Source organism: Buteo buteo, chromosome 13 (assembly GCF_964188355.1).
Source record: "Buteo buteo chromosome 13, bButBut1.hap1.1, whole genome shotgun sequence".
Lineage (NCBI taxonomy): Eukaryota > Metazoa > Chordata > Aves > Accipitriformes > Accipitridae > Buteo > Buteo buteo.
Window position 1 is genome coordinate 35,848,267 of NC_134183.1, and position 22,708 is coordinate 35,870,974.

The 22,708-nt window shown below is 50.3% G+C and overlaps 3 protein-coding genes across 10 annotated transcripts in view; 1 reads left to right on the plus strand and 2 right to left on the minus strand.

The window, feature by feature from the left end:
• The window catches only part of ETFA (electron transfer flavoprotein subunit alpha), a 33,501-nt gene extending 28,298 nt beyond the window's left edge, over window positions 1–5,203 (minus strand). Inside the window, exon 1 of the mRNA XM_075045586.1 lies at window positions 5,126–5,203. Coding sequence (XP_074901687.1) covers window positions 5,126–5,164 — 39 coding nt within the window. The 5' untranslated portion in view covers window positions 5,165–5,203. The remainder of the gene's footprint in view (window positions 1–5,125) is intronic.
• Window positions 5,204–14,804: 9,601 nt separating this feature from the next.
• Window positions 14,805–18,020, plus strand: ISL2 (ISL LIM homeobox 2). Its single transcript, XM_075043982.1, has 6 exons — window positions 14,805–14,932; window positions 15,999–16,188; window positions 16,396–16,658; window positions 16,775–17,058; window positions 17,181–17,351; window positions 17,505–18,020. Exons 1-6 carry the CDS (start codon window positions 14,875–14,877, stop codon window positions 17,619–17,621), a joined length of 1,083 nt encoding a protein of 360 aa, XP_074900083.1. The 5' UTR covers window positions 14,805–14,874; the 3' UTR covers window positions 17,622–18,020.
• A 1,696-nt stretch (window positions 18,021–19,716) lies between these two features.
• SCAPER (S-phase cyclin A associated protein in the ER) overlaps window positions 19,717–22,708 on the minus strand; it is a 171,727-nt gene continuing 168,735 nt past the window's right edge. For all 8 annotated transcript variants that reach the window (XM_075045590.1, XM_075045592.1, XM_075045595.1 and 5 more), the window contains 2 exons: window positions 22,102–22,153; window positions 19,717–20,459 (listed from right to left, as the gene is read on the minus strand). In XM_075045590.1, coding sequence (XP_074901691.1) covers window positions 20,365–20,459; window positions 22,102–22,153 — 147 coding nt within the window. In that variant the 3' untranslated portion in view covers window positions 19,717–20,364. The remainder of the gene's footprint in view (window positions 20,460–22,101; window positions 22,154–22,708) is intronic.

Sequence of the window (22,708 nt, forward strand, 5' to 3'; positions counted from 1 at the left end):
GAAGAGGACAGGTAGTTATTTTGATGAAGTAACTTGTCCAGCTGCACATGTGCAAGAACAGCCGATTATTTCACTGACATAATTTCTCCATCTGTACTTGGGCAGGAAGTCTAGTTTCAAGCCTAGATAAAATAGGAAGGTTGAGTATAAACCTAACCAGCTGACAGCAAGGATAAAAAAGCACAAGAAATAAGACACACATAACAACCAAACTATTGAAAACAATGCTTTGAGAGGGAACAGCACTCAGTGCTTGTGCCATAGAAGGTTTCTGGTGAAAACCAAGCTCTTGAAAAATCAGGCTATCCAAAGAAATCAGTTACAGTTAAACATCCTACAAACTTGGACAATCGAGTGGCTTCTCAAGCATACCAGAAGATTATGAACACATCTGCCAGCAACCAGTAGAACTGGAAATTTATTTCACCTAGGTTTAGATATAAATTGAAGCTAGGCACTTATGCTCCCTCTACAGCAAAAACATCTACATTTCTTCTCTGGTGGAAACTCCAGACAGTGATTCAGTTTATACTAAAATAAACATTCATGAAGGAAAACTGTCTGGATTTTCCAACACACACACACACACACTCCTGCCTCCCCAGCATTTATGGTAGAGCAAACCTGGCCTCTGACTTCCAGATGTCTAAAAGTTGGTAAGATTAACCTAGACATGCAGTATACATCAACTAACCCACTTGCAAAGTGCCAAAGCATTTGCTGAATCTATCATTTCACATTTCCCCAAAGCATCTTTTTGTTCCCCACCTGAGAAACCCAGCCATGTTTTCCAAGCAGAACGTGAAAAATTTGAGCATAGTATCTGAATTTCTAGACTACTCACTGCTACTGTCCCAGCCAAAGGTTAGAAATCTGGACACGCCCAGTACAGGTGCACAGATAAACCCACACAAGGCCAACACCCCATACATCCAAAGTACTCATTCATACGCACAGGTGATCTGTTCTTCACAGCAACACCAGCACAAACTGAACGGACGTTGGTCTTTCAGCACATAGACAGGTCACCTGAACAGCACACAAGCAGGCCCAGCATTTCTTAAATACAGATTTGCTGCTTATATGATACAAAACATAGGTATTAACACAGCTGGAAAATCCCAGACAAAAGTGTTGTAAACCTTTGCTTGCTGCTTGGCAAAACTGGTGAACACACTGGTATCAATGGCCTCTACAGTCAATAGCTAACTGCCTGCAGCCTGTTCCAAGGACACTCATTGTAATGCAGGAATTATGAAATCGGGTCTGTAAGAAAGACATGTGGCAGACAGGAACAAAAGGTGGGGTGGCCAAAAAGTCTTTCCAGGAAACATAAGAAATGCTCCAGCAGGTGTATTGCACGTGGGCCCATGCTTCAAATATGCAAGAGTATGAAACAGGCTGTTAGAAACTTCACCCAGGAAACTGAAGTTTGCCTCCCAACCTCTTCAGAGGAACCACTGCAACTTTCAGGAACTAAACCGAAATAGCAATTCTCAAGGCAAAAAGTACCTAACAACTGGACCCACAAAGGTATCTCTACAGCTGATTTTCTTAGCTGTAAAAGCAAAATGGCCAGAAATTAAAATTTTAAAACTCCCTAGTAAGAAGGATGTATCTCATAGAGACCCATTATCACTGGGCAAAATTCCCAAGACCTGACTCCACGAACTAGGAATTGAGGTATTACTAAAGATAATGGCTACTTTCCTATACAACAAAACAATGCCTAATTCTATTAATAGACAGTCTTGTAGCTGCAAAACTTAAAAAGAAACAAAACACATTTGGGAAGCTCAAGGAGAGGAGGAAGCTCTAGCAAAAAAGCTTATACTTCTCCTAGAACCTCTGTACAGATCTGGCTACAGAAGAGGTCTAAGAGACAGATATTTAACTCCAGGAAACGCTAACCAGAAAAACAACACTAAAGGCACTGAAAAGGAGCTATAACTCCAGCAAAGAACAGCAAAAGAAATAAAGAAAACACTTCTAAAAAGTATTTATTTAGGAATCACAATAAAGACTTAAAATTACAAAGGAACTGAAGCAGCAACAGAAAGCTGTAATACAACATAAACTTTTCCAGATATATCCCATGCAAACCACTAATAAAAAAATCAAAGCAACAAAGCTGTTCTGAAATACCGACAACACTACTGAAAGTAAACTCAAGATAAATGAATACATTTTAAAAGTTATTAGACTGAGCTTATCAATGACAACTGAAGGATAGATACAGAGCATTCCTTAAGACTACAAATGTAGCCCAGTACTTCCAGAGTAAGGTGTGTTTCAGGCTATTAAACCCATTTATCTGAATTCTCTCAGGCTAAAACAAAACAAAACAAAACAACAAAAAGAAACCCAGACATGCATTGTGAGATATATATGACTGAAATAAAATCCACCATTTTCAGAAACATCAGGAAATTGAAAGCTCTGAAATCAACAGGAACTCAAAGACTCAATAACTGTGAATACTGGGTCCCCCCAAAACACTGTAAAGATAAAATAAGAGTATCTGCTCAATATCACTAAAAATTATGCAAGTGACATTTCACTTTATTCAAAACCGATTATATAGTAAAATACTACACTACAAAGTGAGAAAGAAAACCTGACAGTTAAGACCACTTTCACCTGAAGATCTCCAACAGCTTCATAAGCACATGCCTATTTGTTTAAGCCAACTCTAAAGCATCTCTTGCACTCACTCCCCCCAATACTGCAGAAACAAATGCAACTTTTACTCTATCTGGACCTTTAAAACAACAGCAGAACCCTAAAATATTATACAAAGCAAAACCGTTTTCTTAAGAAACAGAGAGCGACAATGTCCTTCACTCTTTCACCCTGTTGCTGGGGGTTTTTTGAGGGAGTGTGGAGCTAGAAGTGAGGGAGACCAAGAGATTCATCTGTGACTTGAAACAGTCAAGACTAACGCTGCTTCCCCTTCATGAATATCCTTAGGATAAATTCTAACTTCAACACAGGTTGAATAACAACTGGATACAAAATTAAAGGCATGGTATTATACCCACCTACAATCAGCTTGGCCCCCGAACTGCTGTGTAATGTCATGTAAGAAGAAAAAAAGAAAAAAAACCCCAACACTGTGAATAGGCAAAAAGGCAGACACTTTCTTAACTGATAAAAATGATAAACAGAGAATGTTAAGGGAATACATTATCTGTTTGTTGTTTTATAAAGGTAGGAATGTGTGACCTCAAAATACCCCTTAACTAAGTCCGCAAGACAATCCTGATAATCACAATTTCCTATCATTACAAGTTTGGTAGGGACTTCAAGAGTTTATAGAAAGCTCTCCTCCATCAGATGCTAAGCCACCGTATCTCTTATTTCCAACATATCATCTAGCTTATTGTTGATGAAGACTCCTAGGCAAGCTATTCCAAAAACTTAATATCGTTTGAACTAGAAAGGATTTCTTAATGTCCACCTTAACTCTTTGTAGCTATCTTAAATAGCTGTCTTGCAATTTAAGCCAACTCGTATTATTTTATCATCCATGGACTGGTGAAATGGCTTATTCCCACCTCTGCACCAATTTTTTGTGTATTTGCAGTCCCGTATTCCTCCTCAGACCTCCCATCTTTAAGTTATGCAACTCCAACCTTTCCTCGCTGCTCATACTTTACAGGTCTCTCGCATCCTGTTTTTCTCTAGACTTTATTCATTCTTGAATTGCATGAGTGTCAGCAGTGCTGAACTGCAGTTTGCTGTGCCTCTTTTGCAGACTACATTGTTATCCACACACCGAAGATGCCCACAATGTTCTACTGGCTTTATTTCATAAATTTATGAGTTTAGATGCATATGGCTGAAAAACAAGGAGCTGACCGCATGTTTCCAGGACATGAAACTGACCTGTGCAGTGATCATGAAAGTATAATTTACATAGCTGTACCTTACGTTCTAGGAGTTCTAGAGATCAAGACCTTTGCTTTGCAAAGCCTACAGCCTAACAATAACTGAAAGACATCAATGATTACAACAGTTATAATTTTTAGATTAACTAAATCATGTACATCCTGGTCTACCTTTGCTCTTTTTTTAAGCCATTCTTCATACCTGAAACCGATTAATATGTCCATAATTCCTATTTTAGAGCTGTACAGAACTGCAATACCTGTAAAGCCTTGGAGAGCTCAAAAAGAAACTTGTGAGATTTAAAGCTCTTTTAGAAGGGCTACTTACACACAGTTCTAGTGGAGGGAATGTCTTGTAGTGCACGCTACGAGATCAAACAGATATTCAGGGACATTTCATGAATCATCTACTCCATTAACCTTGAGCTCACCTAGTCATTAAATTTGGTAATATAGTCACCATGACACATCAAGCAGCAAACAGCCTCCAAAAGCCCAGCAGTCCTCCCAGCTGCACAATATGAAGGTCAATACGGACAAGCAACAAGTGTTTCACATTAGCTTTGTCTGCAGGTTGTGACAGTTAAAGCAATCACAGTTCTGCACAGCTGTGTTCGTGTGATTGAGAAACACTGTATTAACCTCTCAAAACCCCAGAGAGCCCCTCCTTGAGCCACGTACGTCTTTCTAACGTTGTCAGAGTTTGCAATAACCAAATGCAAGAGTCTCTTCAGCCGTAAGGAAAGCACCCCCGTTCCTCACCCAGTCCTGTACGAGGGCGGATGAGAGCGAGCACTCCGAAAAATTTAAGACCTTCCTTACGGCTACGTTAGCTCTTCACAGAGGACAACAACCCTCAACTCTCGCCTCCACAGCGCACGGGGAAGGGCTTCTTGAACACCCGGCATCCACTCAGAAACTTCACTGTTAACAGCCACGCTGCGGGAGAGAAGCGGAGTCCACCGGAGGACTTCGGCCCCTGCTGCTCGCCCCCCTCCCCCAGACACCCCCATCGGCCACCACCGCCGGACGGGCCGACGGCGGAGCTGGGCCCCGCCCCACCTCTGCCCCACTGGGCACGGGCCCACACGGCCGGGGCGGAGGGAAGGCAACCGACCCCTCCGCACCCCGCGGCCGGTGGCCACGCCAGAGCACGCACACGCGCGCACACACACCCCGCCCCCCCGGCCGCGGCCGAAGGGGCGCCGCGCGCTTCCCGCCCGCCCCGCACTCACCGCCCGCCGCACGCGCTGCGCCGCGACCGCCCGCAACATGGTTCCACCACCCCGGCCCCGCGCCGCTCTCGCGAGAGCCGCGGCCCCCCCCCCCGCCCCGCCGCCTCATTGGCCGGAGAGACGGGCCAATGGGTAGCGGCAGAAAGCGCCCCCCCCCTCCCCCGTCCCTCCCTCGCGGCGGGAGGAGGGGGGGGCGGGTAGTAGTGGCGCGCGCGGTGGCGGTTGGAGCGGGGGGTGCGGGCCTGTTGGCGGGGCGCGCGCGAGCCTTCTCCCTTTTCCTCCCCCTCCCCCCCGCACTGTTTCCGCGAAGAGTTAAAGCCCTTTAAAAAGAAGAAAACAACAGGAAGTGGAGTTAGGCACGCAAACGCCTATGCTCCAGACCAGATCCTACCCCCAAGCCAATAAAAACGTGCCTTGCGAAGAAAAAGCAGGGAAAAGTCTTCATTTGCGGCTGTGGAACTAGCAGAAGTCTGGGAGGGCACGGGCAGGCTCCCAGCCCCAACCCTGGGGACATGTCCAGGACTGCCCACAAGTTGCCAGATCACCCCCCCAGCTCCCCACGGCAATAGACACGCAGCGAGAGCAAAGGAGGTAACGTGGGCAAGGAGCGTGTGGCGCACAGGAGAGGCCAGACATCACGGTGCTTCCCAAATGTCACAACCCACCAGTCTGACAGCTTCCCAGTCCAGTCAGGTAACACCAGCCCAGGGCGGCGTACGCTCACCAGGAAAGATTTACAGCTGCCTCATCCCTACCCCTGCGGTTAGCCCTGCAACGGCATTGGAGAATAGCTCATTTGCTCCACATATTTTATAGATTTTTTTATTATTATTCTGATGTCTCAGAACCAAGGCAAGACATTTTGTGCTTGCCCCTTCCACGGCACCAGGGTATGCCAAGGGCCAGGCTGGGACTCCCTGTTTTTTCCATGCCTCCAGATTTTTTTTCCAGGTGGCAAGGAGAGAAATTTAAAAATCAATGAAGCAAAGTTTCAGGCCAAATTCACTGTTAAAAATATGTGCTGTCACGCTCTGAAAACCTGGTGTCCTGGAGAAGCTGGCAGGAGCCACCACACTGGACTAACCTGTCTGCCAGCCCAGGAGCCCCAAGCACACGTGGATTTGGGATGTTCCCGACTGACTTCCCATTCCAGAAATCACTAAATAGTGAGCCACAAATGCAGTTTCTTCCTTCCCATCCTGAAGTGGTTTAGAGAGGAAAAAAAAAGAAAAAAACCAACCAACAACCAAACAAACCTTGAACAATTATGGCCACTGGACCATTCTTCCTAGAATAAGCAGTGATCTGCAGCACGTCAGTGATTCATTCTGCATTTCTGAGGTGCCCCATAGAAAAGCAAAAGGCAAATTTATCAAAAGGGCTCTTCAGCTTTGCCACAGCCTTGGCACAGGATCTCCTTTAAAATTTCTTCTGCCACATGATTTTCACATCAGACACCAAAAAGTACTACTGCTTTACAGCAAAAGCTAACCAGGTCCACCAATGCAAGCATCTGAAGGGAAAATTTACTTTGTCTCAAATGCTTCTATAATAGAAGAAAAGCAGCTGTACTGCACATTCCAGCTTTCTGGCCTCAAAGCACTACCTAAGCTCCCCAAGCCCCGAGGGACAGCTGCAGAGAGAAGAGCTGAAGGAGGTGGCAAACCTCCTTCAGGGCCTGTGACTGATTATATGCATTAAAGTAGCTCCAGGGCTGGTCTAACTTCTGCCCAGGCCTGGCTCCACCCTTCAGCCAGTCCCAAAAAATGAAGAGAACAGAATGAGTATTTAAGAGTCATAGAATCATAGTATCATTTAGGTTGGAAAAGACCTTCAAGATCATCAAGTCCAACCGTCATCCGTGCCCACTAAACCATGTTCTGGAGTACCTTGTCTATGCGCTTTTTGAATACCTCCAGGGATGGTGACTCAACCACTTCCCTGGGCAGCCTATTCCAATGTCTGACAACCCTCAGTAAAAAAATTTTTCCTAATATCCAACCTAAATCTCCCTTGCTGCAACTTGAGGCCATTTCCTCTCATCCTATCTCCAGCCACCTGACAGAAGAGACCAGCACCCACCTCACTACAACCCCCCTTCAGGTAGTTGTAGAGAGTGATAAGGTCTCCCCTCAGTCTCCTTTTCTCTGGGCTGAACAGCCCCAGTTCCCTCAGCCACTCCTTGTAAGGCTTGTGCTCCAGGCTCCTCACCAACTTGGCTGCCCTTCTCTGGACACGCTCCAGCACCTCAATGTCTTTCTTGTAGTGAGGGGCCCAAAACTGAACACAGTACTAGAGGTGCAGCCTCACCAGTGCTGAGTACAGGGGGACAATCACCTCCCTGCTCCTGCTGGCCACACTATTTCTGATACAGAGGCTGGCTGATATTTGGGGCTGCCTGTTGCATCTCCAGAATTGAGCAAATGACCAGATAAAAGAAAAAAAAAATTGTTTTCTTGAAGTTGAGGAGAAGGGGGATTTTGCTGAAGTCACAAGACCCTGAGATGAGTTTGAGAAGAGGATAAATAATTGATGCTGCTCTTTACCACCAGTTTGAGAGATGGTTAAGGTGCAGCATAACTCTTCAGAGATGTGAAGTTATATACAGTGTAGAAATCCCTATCTGCACCCTAGGTAATCCAACAGAAGGAACAACAAAAGCAAAATAAGGATACAAAATAAGAACATCCTGGGCATCCTTAATTTGGCCACTATATCTTGTTAATTAAGGTGTTTTACTCATTAAAAGCGTGGCACGCAATTTCATAATCCTATTTTAAGCTCCAAAACTGAGCTTCCAACATGCACATCTCATGGGGATAAAATCTTTATTAAAAAGAAACAACACATGTACACCTAAAAACCCCAAAGCCCCCAAACAGACAAACCCATCTCATCCAAGTTTGTTTTTTAATACCTCAGACCAAAACAAAAGTGAGCTACTACCAAAATTGACATAATTGCATCATAGCTCAGAATAAATTGATCTTTTCACTATGTATCTGGCTTAATAGCATACATTGTATTTTCATGAGCAAATGATATCACCACCCTTTAGGTCAGATTTCAAGGTGTAGTGTCGCCAATTCAGAGACATGACAGGCTTTTTATTATGTTCTCTGTTTATAATTTTGATTCAAAACCTCACTAACACTTCAGATGCACATAATCCTTATTGAAACTGGCTTGATGTGGATTACACCCTGAAGCACAAAGGAAGTCTTTATCACTTATGGCCAGTGTTTTAGGAGCTTATAACTGTAATTAGGTAGGAATTATATCAGCATGATCCATATTAGCTGAACTGTGGCAAAAAGCTTTCTTCTATTCGACCTTCCCACCTAGGGCATGACAATAATAAAAATGGTAAAACATGCAACAAACAGGTACCACTGACGGTAGAGTCACTGTCCACTGCAGGCAGACGATGGTACTCTGTGTTTTGAAAGAAAAATTAATCATTAATTAGTGGAAGCTGATCATTGTATGGTGCATTGTTATCCAGGATTATTTCATTAGGATCTGCTGACCCAATTTCTGCATTGGAAAGGGAATTACATTTTTTCACACTGTTGGGAGGGAGAGAGGGGGAAGAAAAAAAAAAATCATTAACACAGATTACGCAAACTTTTACAAATATGGTTGCAAGCAAGAGCAGGTACTTGTATTGGTTATTTCTACAAAAGCCAAATGAAATTAGAACCATTACAAATATGTAATCATGTCTCCACTAGAATCGGATTGGTTCTCTTAAAATACATAATTCCTAATTAAAACATATGGAATCCAGCTAATACAGCCTCATGACTAAGGGATTTAGTGGAGGACAGGAATTTTTTTATTACTGCTATGACGATCCCCTCTGTCACAGGTCATCCTTACTTACTACTCCTGCAATCACCCTGGGGATAGCTGACTCAGATAAATTAAAAGAGCTTCATTTGGGAAGCTTCCCCAACACACGAAAGGATTCGCCTCCTAATCTGTCAAAATCCAATAACGTTAAAGCAACTGCAACCTGCTTACGGCTCAACAGGGCTCTCCAAGCCAAAGGGCAGGACCCACGGCCCAGCACTGGATGGGCAGCAGCAAGGAAGGACGGGACAAAAACCTACCTCGGAAGCGGCAGCAGCAGAGATCTCTGCTGCTGAACTGTTTTGCGCCCAAGCGCTGCAAACTCGCATGAACCAAGTGGTTCAGCTGCCCTGGAACATTGCCCGTCCCCCAGCACTAACCCCTTCTCAGCAGCCACAAACATGGGAGCCTCTGCATGACATGGACCCCCATCTCCCCGAGGTCCTGCTCACCACTCCGCCTCCTCACTGGCACAAAAACACCTCTCAACATATCTGACATTTGAGTTCCTTTATAGTAAAGCACCACCACAGGTGTGCTTAATGCTCTGCCCAGATCATCTTACAACCACTCACCTGTGCGTCTCAGATCAGCAGCTAGTCTTTCATGAGGCCTTACAGCAGCCCTCTGGAAGGGGACAATGCCATGAGCCCCATTTCCAAAGTGGAGGACAGAGCTCCCCAAAACCACCCCGTAGCGGGGACAACCCTTCTACTGATACTGAGCCTACAAAACCACCACAGGCAGGTGTTTTTCCTCTCACTTGCTGATCATTTGCATGTGCTGATCAAGTAATGAGGGAGTCAGGGAGCAACAGGACATCACATTTGCTGCATGTTCCTAGAGAAAGAGATCACCAGGGGAGTTAAAAAAGCCCCTTCTGCTGAGGTCACAGGCAAAAAGGGACTTCCATAACCTCCTGGAAGCAAAGGCTCAGGTTACCTTAGAAGGCAGCTTGTCCTGTCCAGGAGTGGCAGTGGTTTGTGCGGACAAGGGAAGCGGGGAGAGCTCTGCTCCCCTCCCAGAGCAGACACCTGCGATGGGCGTTCGGCAACCTGCCGCCCTTCTCCAGCGCGCAGCTCGCCTTGTCGCTAATGGGAGATGCATGTAAAATTCTCTGCCGGGTTAACAGCAGCATTATTTTTTAAACAAGTAGCTGCTTTTTCTGCCCATTACGCTGCTGGAGAGGAATCCAGATGCCACTGTATTCCCGCTTGTGCCAGCCCAAGCCGTTCCTGCATAGGCAGGGACAGCCAGCGCGTGAAATCACCCCAGGGGAACAGCCCTTTCCATGCCTCCAAGCACTTCAGGGAAAGTTGCTTTTTCCTTTTTTCCTTCCGTTTCAGCTCAGTGAATAACACTTCAGTGCTAAGCGCAACAGCTGCAATAGGCCTCTGTTTTCAGCGGTTTGGGACCTGCTTCATTTTTGATACCTTTATTGCAAAGCCTGTGAGAGAGGAGCACCTTCTGGTGAAGTTACCTGCCGCTTATGCCAGCTGGTGATGAAGGCTAATGCACCTCCTACTTGCCCTGTCACGAAGTCTAAGATGCTACAACTTACCTGTTGCCTTTAATCCCACAGATAATGGCATAATGAGATCCAGTGCCTAGGGGTTGAACCTAAAATATACACTTAATTTGCCATTTCAGTGAAAGTAGTTAACAAGCAGGATGGCTTTGCAGGGAGTGGGGCAGCCTCTCCCACACTGGCAGGCTACATCAAGACCAGATGCATCTCTGGGAGACATGACTGAGGTCAACCATAAATTAACAGGCTGACTGCGAGGGGAAAAAATAATAATACTGGGTCCAGTTGCATGGTCTGGTATGAAGGAGACCAGATGAGATGGGCCAATGAGTCCTTTCTACGCCCATGAACTTTCTGAATCCTTCTTGTCCGGAGGGGGGAAAAATGGCAAGGGGTCCCTTTGCCATTTTACCATGGCTGATTCTTAATCAATAGCAGGGCTGGCAGTAGCTCTTGTGCAATACCACTTTCCCCAGAGCTGGGCCCTCTTCCCCTGCAATGCTCCTAACCCCTGCTGGTCTCAGAAGAATTGAGCCCAAAGCTCCACATAGCAATTCAAATGCATCACCAGACATTAGGCCACCGGGTTAACCACTGTTTAATTTCGTCACATTTGTTTGTGAGTTATGTACGTGCCTTTCTTTTGTCAACATCTCCTTTTAAAAAGGATATTGATTTTGTTTTCAAAGGCTCTCAAAAATAAAATGAATGACTACATTCTAAGGAAGAGTCATTTTCTCAACAGCTGTAAATAATTTATTGTTCGCAACCCACCCAGATCAAAAGATACTTCATCAACTGATGTGGCAAAATCTGGTGCAAGCTGCATTTCTATTATCTCAGATCCAATTAACCATTTGGAGCAGACTAAAACATAACTAGATCAATCCAGAATCAGATTAATATCCAATCCATAATCACATTAATCACAATCTGTCCATAATTAGCCATCAGATAATCCCATTGGACAGGAGGTGACATGCAGTATCCCATTATCTCATTAATTATCTATTTTCAGTATCAGACATTGTCCCAAAACACAAGGAAATGTTTTTTAAAGGAAAAATGGACAGGGACTTTTCTCCTTTTGCTACCAGCTCCCCATTGAAGCCCCCAGCGGTTTGATGTTGGAGTTTTACAACATTTCTTTATTTTCATATGTTCTGTTAGAACTAAGAGCTGTTTTTTTGAGAGATGTCATCTTTTTAAATAAAATATGATTATCTTAGGAAGATGGATAAATAAAACATTTGTTTCATGTGAACAAGTTTATGAAAGAAAAGAAAACCCTTCATCAAAGGTTTTAATGGTAACATGATAACAATAGCTTTGCAATGCTAAATCTTATTGCAGATGGTTCCTGTCCTTTTTGTAATGTAAGTGAAATTGTGTTCCATCTGTTTTAATTTTATAATGGACTTAATCCATGGCTGGCTCTGAAAGAATCAGCATTTACTGCCTTTGCAATCTGCTGCAAACAAAAAAACTGTTACCGTTTCCCTTTCTAGAGGGAACTTGTATTTCTATTTGGGAGCAAAAACCAAAGAGTTGCTCTGTAGAGAGCGGGAAGTGCTGTTAGCCAGCCTCACCCCGCGGCCAGGCAGCCCCCTGCCAGCTCTCGCACCAATCCCAACCGGAATTACCCCGAAAGCGATTGGAAACTGGACGCTGGGTGAAGGAGAGCAGGGAGTAATCGGCGTGTCAGGAGAGACTGCATTTGGTTTTGACTAGCAAATGCTTCCAGCAGTTCCAAGTGACCTGAAAGCGGTTTTTCCAGAGGTCGCTCCTGACCTGAATTATTCCATGGTTTTATGGTGTGCTTTCCCTTATGCCCACCTCAGATGAACCAACAATTAACCTGTTTGTAAAACGTGGTGATATCGGGCTGGTTTTATGCCTCTTGGCATTACCTGTTGTCATTTTAAAGTTTTTCATACATCATCCAAAGGAGGTTCAGGGCTTTTGGCATTTCCCTGGCAAGTCCTTTTTTGGGGTTTTCTACTAAGCTGCCCATCCCAGCACTGCCCACCCTGTTCCTACCTGCCCGGTCACAAACCCAGTCCAGTCCCACCATACCTGCCCGGTGTCAACACACTGCTCTGTACTCACACAGGTGTGCCTGCAGCACAGCATTGTGCTGGTTTGGAAAAGTTTGGCTGGCTCAGCTGTAACCTTTCCTATTCCTAAGCTGATGGGAGGTTTGGGAGAGCAGGGAGGACCCTGCCCTCAAGTGAGAGAAGGGTGATGCAACACAGAGCATCCCTGCCAAGCTGCTGTATTCTTAGACGTGTCTCATTCTCCTATCACTCTGACATTTTATTTTTGCATTTTATTGTTAACACATGCAGATACTGACTCACTCAGGACTCCGTGGATTCCGGCTCAGACTGAAGTCATCCTTCTGCACCCCCTTTCCTGCCAGGCATGGGCAGGACACCCTGCGCTGCCCCACGGCCATGGCAGTGCTGTGGAGGTTCCTGTCACCCGTCCCATGGGGTCACCCCACTTTGAAGAGCCAGCCAAACTTTTCCAATGCCCTTCGCATCGCTCACCTCCCAGCTCAGCTCTGCCGCTGGCAAATGAGCCACACTCATGGCAGGCAGCAGTCGGACCACAAACCCCGACAGGCGCCACGGCCACCCTGCCACTGCCACGCAGGCAGGGGACACAGGGGCTCGCCCTGCCCCAAGGACATCATTCCCACACCGCACCTCTGCACCATCGCACATGCAGGGGCGGGCAGGGATGCCAAAATCCCCTGGCGACACATGCCCCTGCTGAAGTGGGCACCCCAAATGCCATCCTGCTTCTCCCCTCGACTCTTGTGCAAATTTAAATGTTTGCTTTCGACATTTGGGGTCCTCAAAGGTGCAGCAGCTTCTGGGGTTTCGTACCTACAGGGTGCCCGACTCCTACAAAAAAACAAGTGCTTCAGCTGGAAAACCCATCCTGCCTCCCTCCTCCGAGCAAAGTGGGCACAGCCCACCCTTCCTGAGCCAAAATTTAAAGTCACCATGTCCTTCCCAAGCCGTACAGGTTGGTCTACGCCTGTCAAATTCCGTGTGTAAAATTAAGAAGGTGATTGCATGGAGGGGAGGGGCAGGACCGAAGCCCCACGACAGCAGCAATCTCAATTCCAGCACGTATAAGCTTCCACGGACCTTTTGAGCTACTCGTGCCGCTGTGCTGCAAAGTCTTTGGGAATTTAAAACCGAGTCAAAGGCTGCTGAAGCACTCTCCCTATTTTTCTGCTAATGCACAGGAAGCCCTTGGAGACTGGGGGGAAAGAGGGAGGAAAAATAAATAGAAGGGGCAAAAAAGCAACAGGAGAGGTTCAGCTGCAGGCGCAGCACGGGATCAGGTGCATGAAAACGCGGTAAAATACTATTTTTTCCTCTAATTTCGACTCATCACGCGGCTGGCTGCTGCCCGGGACGGCCGCCCCGACGATGCCGGCAGTCCCGCTCGGGTCCGTCGGGGCGGCCGTCCCGCGCACCGCCCCCCGCCCAGCGGGACACGGCTCCGCGGGCGCGCAGCTTCGAGCCGGCGTCCCCCGCGGAGCCCCCTTCCCGTCCGCCGCGGGGATGCGCCTCCGCGCAGCGCCGGCGACTGTCCCGCCGCATCCGTCCGCGGGCACCTGCCTGCGGCAAGCCGAAACGCAGGGAAAAGGGACAACGAAATAAAAAGCGAAGGAGAGGGGAAAGAACAGAAAAAAAGGGAAACAAAAGAAGGAGAAAATAAAAGGCGAAGTAAAAGTCAAGGGAAATAACAGGGAAAGGGGGGGTGGAAGCTAAAATGAATCTCCATCTCCTCGGGCTGCCGATGCCGCCGTCCCCTCCGCGTAGAGGGCCGCGGCGGCCGCCCAGGCGGTCGGAGGGTCCCGCGGGCGGCCGCGGCTGCCGGGTGGGTGCCGCGGCCTCCCGGGGCGCTAGGGCGCTGAGCCGCGCACCCACCGCCCCCGCGGAGGAGCTTCTACCCACGGCGCTCAGGGCGACCCGCCCCGTCCGTCCGAGCCGGCGTCGGGTCACGCCGAGCCGGGCTCCACGCGGGGCGGCGTGGGGAGTCCGCTCCGCGCCCCGCGCCCCGCTCCGCGCCCCGCCGCGCGCCCATTGTTCACCACGGCCAATCCGCGGGCGCCCTCCCCGCGGCCGCCAATCGCCTCTGGGGGCCGCGCAGTGAGGTCAGCACCGCCCCCCCCCCCCCGCCCCTCCGGCGGCCGGTGCGCGCTGACATCACGGCGCGGCCCGGCGGGGCGGGCCCGGGGGGGCGGGCGCGGCCCCCGCCCCGCGGGGCGCGGGTAGTGGTGGAGCGGCGGCGCCGCATCCCGCATCCCGCATCGCGGCCGGTGCGCAGGGGGGCCGCCCGCATGGTGGACATCCTCCTCCCGCGGCCGCTCCCGGGCGCCATGGGGGAGCCCTCCAAGAGTAAGTCAGCGCAGCGCAGGGCAGCGCAGCGCAACGCGGCGCCGGGGCGGGAGAGAGGGAGGGAGAGAGGGAGGGAGCGGCGGGACGCTGCGGGACGCCGCGGGACGCCGAGCTCCCCGCCGCCGACTGCCGTCGGGCGGGCTGGCGGCCGCCGTGCCGTGCCGTGCCGTGCCGCCCCGGACCCGCGGGCGCGGTGACAGCGCCGGCAAGGGCTGCGGCACCGCGGCGGGCGCGGGAGGCTGCGGACTCGGCCCGTGGCATCTCCGGCGCCGCTATTGCCGTTGGTGCCCGGCGCTCCCCGGCCCCGCCGGCTCCTTTTCTTACCGAATGCCTGTCCTTTCGGCTCTCCGCGCTGCCGAGCTCGTGTCTTTCTGCCGTTTCCATTTGTTTCTCTCCTTGCCTCTGCGTTTTCTTTCTTTCCTTCCCTCTTTCCCTGCCCGCGTTACCGTTTTTCTTTCTTTCTCTCCTCCCGTGTTTCGGTTTGTCTTCCTTTTTTTTAAAATTTCTCTTTCCGTTTTCATTTATTTCTATCTCTTTCTGTTCTTCTGTTTTTGTTTGGGTTTATTGCTCTTTCCGTCTCTCTGATTCCTTGTCTCTTGCTGTTTTCATTTGTCCGTGTTCCCGTTTTAACTGTGTCTTTCTGGGTTTTCGGGGGTTTTGTTTCTCTTTCCGTCATTCCGTTTTTATTTCTTTTTCTTCCTTTAACTTTTTCCTCAGCTTCTGTTTTAGTGTTTCTGTGTTTCTGCTTTTATTTCCTTTTTCAAAATTCTACTTTTATGTCTCGGTCTTTCTGCATTTATTTCCCTCTGTCAAGTTTCTGGGTTTTTGTGGTTTTGGTTGTTTTTTTTTTTAGTTTCTGGCTGTATTTATTTCTCTCCTTTCGTGTTTCCATCCTTTCCTTCTCTCCATGTTTCTGTCTTTATTTCTTCTTTCTTCCTATTTTGCAAAAAAAAAAAAAAGTAAAAAGGAAAAAAAGTTTTTTTTTTAAAAGTGGTTTTCCCTAATTCCTGGCGCTTCTGCTCTTGCACGTCGCTGCCCCTGACCGTGTCACACTCGCTCCCGGCAGGGCGGCCGGGGCTGGCCCTGTGCGCGGGCTGCGGGGGCCGCATCCAGGACCCCTTCCTGCTGCGGGTGTCGCCGGATCTGGAGTGGCACGTCGCCTGCCTCAAGTGCGCCGAGTGCGGGCAGCCCCTGGACGAGACCTGCACATGCTTCCTGCGCGACGGCAAGGCCTACTGCAAGCGGGATTACAGCAGGTGACCCCGAATGCGCCGACGCTCGTTAAAAAAAACCAACAAAACCAAAACCCAAATAACCAAACCCCGAAAAAGCACAAAAGCCCCTAAAACCCTCCCTCCCACCCCCCGAATTTTCCCCAAACGACGAGCTGACTCTCGGCCGCCGGAGCCGCCCCGACGGCGCGGCCGCCGACCCTGACGGCGCGTCGCCTCCCCTCCCCGCAGGCTCTTCGGCATCAAGTGCGCCCAGTGCCGGGCGGCCTTCAGCAGCAGCGACCTGGTGATGCGCGCCCGCGACCACGTCTACCACCTGGAGTGTTTCCGCTGCGCTGCCTGCGGCCGCCAGCTCCTGCCCGGCGACCAGTTCTGCCTGCGGGAGCGCGACCTGCTCTGCCGCGCCGACCACGGGCCGACCCCCGACGGCTCTGCCGCCGCCGCCCGCGGTCCGCGCAGCCCGGCGCTGCCACCGCCCGCCGCCCACCTGGCAGGTACCGGCTTCCCCCTCTCGGGGCGGGCGGCGGGGTGGTGGTGATGGGGGGGTGGGGGGGGTTGCTGTGGGCGGGCGGGTGGCGCTGACGGTGAGCGCCCTCCCCTCCTGCCGCAGAGCCGGTGCCCGGGCGGCCGCCCGCCCCGCGGCCGCCGGCGCACAAGGCGGCGGAGAAGACCACCCGCGTGAGGACGGTGCTGAACGAGAAGCAGCTGCACACACTGCGGACCTGCTACGCCGCCAACCCGCGCCCCGACGCCCTGATGAAGGAGCAGCTGGTGGAGATGACGGGGCTCAGCCCCCGCGTCATCCGCGTCTGGTTCCAGAACAAGCGCTGCAAGGACAAGAAGAAGTCCATCCTCATGAAGCAGCTCCAGCAGCAGCAGCACAGCGACAAGACGGTGAGCGCCCGCCTGCCCCGCCGGGGAGGGAGGTGGTGGTGGTGGTGGTGGTGGTGGTGGCGGGGGCTGGTGGGGTGGTCGGGCTCGGGCGGCAGCCGCGCTGAAGGCCCGTGTGCCCGCAGAGCCTGCAGGGCCTCACCGGGACGCCGCTGGTGGCCGGCAGCCCCATCCGCCACGAGAGTGCCGTGCAGGGCAGCGCCGTGGAGGTCCAGACCTACCAGCCGCCCTGGAAAGCGCTCAGCGAGTTCGCCCTGCAGAGCGATCTGGAGCAACCCGCCGCCTTCCAACAGCTGGTGAGCCGCCCCGCCCCGCGCCGGACCGGACCGGGACAGGCCGGGACGGGCCCGGCCCCCCCAGTCGGGTCGCGGGCAGCCCCTGGCGCTGCGGGAGGGGGACGGGGACGGGACGGGGCCCTCACCGCTGCCGCTCCCTCCCCTCCCCCCCAGGTCTCCTTCTCCGAGTCCGGCTCCTTGGGCACCTCCTCCGGCAGCGACGTGACTTCGCTGTCCTCCCAGCTCCCCGACACCCCCAACAGCATGGTGCCCAGCCCGGCCGAGACGTGAGGCGGCCCGGCCGGCCGCCCGCCGCCGCGGGACTTCCGCATGCCTGCGCTCCCTGCATGAGACACCCGGCCCCGGGCCGCTCCCAGAGCGCCGGACAAACGCCTTTGTTTTTTAATTATTCTTATTTAAAAACAAACAAAAAATATGTTATTGACGGCCAAAAAAGCACCGGGATCCTCGCCGCCTTCACCAGACCGGAGAGAGAGCCCCTGCCCTGGTTATTTCGTTGTTTTGGGTTTTTTTTCCCCTGCGGATTTCGATGTTTCTTTTCCCCAAAGAAACGCTGATTTGCCCGCTGGAGCCCGGCACGGTGACAGGCTGCCTTGCCCGCCGCTTGTGCCGGGGACGGCTTTTCTTCCCTTTTTGGAAGGGAAAAGGAAAAAAAAAACAACCAACAAAGAGAATACAAAAAAGGGGGAGAGACTCCCCCGGCGTACGCGCCTTCCCGCGGCCGCGGAGCCGGCCTGGCCCTCCCTCCGCCGAGCTGCGCCGTCCAGCCTCATCTCACGCCGATGCCTCTCCCGGGCCGCGGCGCCCGGCCCCGCACGATCGCTGGAAAAACGGGACACGGAAACGAGACTTTTTAACGGGAAAACCAGTACTAATAATGTTAAGTTATCAATGGACGGAGGACGGATTGTTTGAGCCTTTAACGAACAAAAGTAAGTTATTGTTATTTATTGTCAGAGTCAGCGGTTGAATAGTGCGATTAAATATTTTGGACTTAATAAAAAAAAGAGAAAAAAGAAAAGGCAAGGATTGAAACGAAAAAAAAGGGAGCAGTGGGGCGGCGGAAGGGCTTCCTGTGCGCGGAGCTGCGCTGCCGGCCGGGTCGGGTCGCGGAGCGGGTCGGGGCGGGGTGCGGGTCGGGACGGCCTCCCCCCGCACCGCGCTAATCGGCTTTCCCGACTGGGGCCGCTTATTTATAGCCGGGGAGGCGGAGCGCAGGTTTCCCTTTCGGAGCAGCCCCCGGGGCCCGGCCGGGTCGTGCCCGCACCTGCCGCGGTGCGGGGCCGCCTCCCCTCCTCCCCGGGGGCGGCGAGGCCAGCCGTCCCCTCGCGTGTATTCATCCCCGAGTCTAGACGAAGGCGGCGGCTCCTTATCTGCCTTTGGCATCACCTGGGAAGGAGCGCGGCGGGGGCCGCCCCGGCTCCCCGCTCCTTCCCCGTTACCCGTGCGGGAATGCGCTCAGGGCCGGCTCCCGGCGGCACCGCAGGCCCGGGCAGCCTTAAACCGTGGCGAACAGAGACACCCCCCCCCCCCAGCCACATGCCCGCGCAATCGCGCCCGCACCCTCGGGGAGCGGAGCGGGGCGGCGGGGCTGGGCCCTGCCCGAGCCTCCCGGGCCGCAAGGGGACAACGGGCAGCGCGGCGCCGGCTCCACCACCCCCGGAGGGGCTGAGGAGACGGGTGTGAGGGGACCGGGCCCCCCCGGGGGAGCTGGCCCGCGCGGCCGATCCGCAGTTGCCGTCGGGGCGCACGGAGCAGCCCGGGGTGACGCGCCGGCGGGAGGGGAGAAGGGGCCGCCTCAGCCAGGGGCTCCTCTGCTGCCGCCGGGCCGGGCGACCCCCCCGGCGGGCCGGGGACAGGTGGGAAGGAGGTCTGCCGCTCCGCCCCCCCCCCCCGCCGATACCTGGCTCCGGCCGGGTCGGCTTTCAGCTCCCCGCGCTCTCCCGGGCCTAGACTGAAGCAAGCCGTTTTCGTCACCCGGGAGCGGGGCCGCCCGGGCCCCTAAAATCGCCTCCGGTGTGTGTGTGGGGGCGGCCGGGGGACCCGCGTCACCCTCGCTCCCCCTCTCCTCAGGCCGCGGCGGGTCGGGATCGCCGCCGGCTCAGGTGGGGGCCGGGCCCGGCCTGGGCGCTGGGGCTGGCGAGGGGGCCGCGGAGAGAGGGGACAGTCCCAGTCCCGGTCCCCGCGGCCGTGAGCCGCCCGCGGCCCGGGATCGGCGCGGCCCCACCGGCGCCTTCCCTGAGGCAGCGGCGTCCCGCGCCCCCCCCCCCCCCCCCCCCCCCCCCCCCGCAGCCCCTCACGGCTGTGAGGAGCGCTCTCGGCGAGAGGCGCGGGAAATAAATCTTAAACCGAGACACGCTGCCGTTTTTCACCTTTTAATTTTGCTTCGTGGAACCGTCACCGTTCAGAGAACATCACGAGGTTTAAACAAGCATTATTAAAGTCTTATCGAAACGTTAAAAATGCGTGTGGTTTAAAAAGTCTGCATCACGTGATTTATGCCAAATCACCAAAAAATTGTAAGAGAACCTTCCTCAGAGCCAAAGGTGACAAATTCTTTAGACTTTTGATTAACTGGAAAGACATCACAGGAGTCTTTTTTTTCTCCAAGCCTTGCGTTGCTTATGGTAATTCAAGGACACCAACATTTGTAAACGCAGAAGTCACACTACAGACAGAATAAGTTATTTTATTACAAGATATATAGAACACATTTTCTCTGTTTGCAATCTTATTTCAGCAGTTCTGCAGTCCAAGTACCACCACATCACAGGGTAGAAAATACCCAAGTCATGACACAGGATATGTGAATGAAACAAACTGAAATTGTCAAAATTACAAAACAGAACCTGAAAGTATCTACAGTACTTATGATACAAATAGTGCAAATTATGTATCTACAACATAAGTATTTAGAGTATCAAAAACTTTTCGGAATAGCCTTTTAAAGAAGGTAGTCAGCAGGAACTGGTCAGCGTGACGATGCCAGGGATTTTAAAACCAAACACACCACTTATTTTTTCAAGAAGAACTGTCGAGCTTCTTCCCAGGACTGGCGGGGGAATCTGTTGGACAGCTCAAGATAATCTTGAGAATTGAAAAATTTTTCTGTTGAAAATAGAGCATAAAATTACCAAGTTATTCCCTCTGAAGATAAGATGGCAATAAAACAAGAATAATGAACATGCAGCCAATTCGAGATACTTCAAGTTATTCGCTCCCCTCCCCCTACCAAAAACTTCTCAAAGCATGGGATGACACTTCTGTGGAGCTCCAGCCATTGAGGTTTGGCTTTAAAAAAGGGAGTAGAAGACTCTGATGAGCCAAGGCTTAGATTTTTAAGCTTTTGGATGAGGCGCTCCCGCTTTATGCATCGGAACATTATACATCTTTACATGTTTTATGTTCTTGGACCCACCGGGGAGCAGTTCAGCCTCGTTCAAGTTTGGGCAGCCTCAATGGCGTGCTCTCTGCTCAGCAGCTTCTTTTTCCACAACAGACTGCGGAGGAGTTTTGCTCTCTGACTCCCCAAAGCTCACACCACGATTACAAACACAGCTTTTACTCCTGCGAGTACTGCTGGTGACGTGAACAGGACTACACATCCGTGCACAGGTTTGCAGGGTCCAACCCTTCGAGCAGCGTGTTGCAGCACAGCACCCAACGATGAAGTTTGCGCTTTCAAGTTCTATTCCCAGCAGCGTTATTGTTCCCATTTGTTTTTTTTGGGGACACCATCCTTCACATTCAAGAGATATAATGGATAAAAATAATCCTGCTTATACGATTATTAATTCAGTTTTTTTGCAACTAGGGAATGTTTAGAAATTACACTCACATGTCACCACATAGTCATCTTTGTTTAAAAGTTCATCCAGTTTGAATAGTGGAAATAAAAAGCAGTTTTCCACTTGAATTTTAGATGTTTCTCGAGCAGATTCTCATGCAAACACAATCCTGGAAAGTTTGTGCTGCAGACACTGCACGAGGCTGCTTCAGACTAAGAGGTATAATGTTGACCATAAAAATCTCCATAAACTTATGTTAATTTTATAATTTATTTTTAAACACAAAGCTTATGTTTTAGACCTAGAACTGCTTGTCTTCTGCCAAACTTTCAGCAAAATGGTGGTGGATTTCTGCTTGCTATTAGAGAGAAATGACTGGCCGAGCGATGTACTTTAAGCAAAATATGGGTGACTCGACCAGATTCCCACCGAACACTTGAATTTCAGATGTGTTTAACAAGTAATAGCCATCTTAGCTAAGAATCTTCCAAATGTTTAGCCTAAAGAGGTTAACTGTATTTTACATTATATTTACAACAACTGAGGGGAAAAAAAAAAAATCGCAGCTCTTCTGTAAACTGAGAAACTTTACAGAATCATTACAGGACAGTATTTTTCTGATTTTTGGCATCCTGGGTGTATTGGCATGGCTGCATGGCTTCTGCAACCTAAAACTTTTGAAGGTAGCCTTTGTGACAGCTAATTAAATATGTGCACGTACAGTATCACATTTTAAGACATGATACCACATAACATTTAATAAAGATTAACACTCTGAATTCCTGATATGATGTTTCAGAACATAAGCTAGGGAGCCCCTCCCCAAATTGTAAAATCAGGTTGCAATTTACTGTATTTCTTTCATCGTAATACAAATTAAAAAAATTAAATCACAGTAAAATATAATATCAACACATTTTGTGACCCAATTGCTACTCTGTTACATTTCACTGGAGACATACCCCTCTGCTGAGATAACTGATTATCCATTTGGCTTGAACTCTGTGCAAAATCCTACAGTGGGAAAGAAAAAAAAAAGGCATCAGATTTTCAGATCTTACATCTGAGGAATTAAACCAATATTTTGAAGTCTTCACGGTCACTCAAAAATACCAGTATTTTATGCAATCTGTAAATTAACAAACTCTGGCTTGTTTGCTACATATCATAACAGAATACTGCCAGCACTTGAATTCTATAATATATACTGGATTTTGATACATTCATTTATACTTTTTTTTTAAAAAAAACCAAACCAAAACAAAACAAAAAAAACTTTTAATACACAACAGAAAAAACAAGGTTTTCGTGTCTTCTTAGGAAATAGTTATTGTCATGACTTCTAATTTAAGGGAACTATACTATAGCTGTGTTTCTTTAAAACAAATGGAGTTTAGATTTACACTCCTGACTCTGAATACGCTCTTACAAAATCCTTGAATTATCCCAATTTCTCCGGCTGTGACCCAGGAGCCTGAGGTCCTGATCTCCCGAAAGTAAGTGAAGTTCTTCCAGAGAGGTGATTAACTCTGGCCAATGCTGCAGCCAGCTGTGTAACCAGCTGAGGTG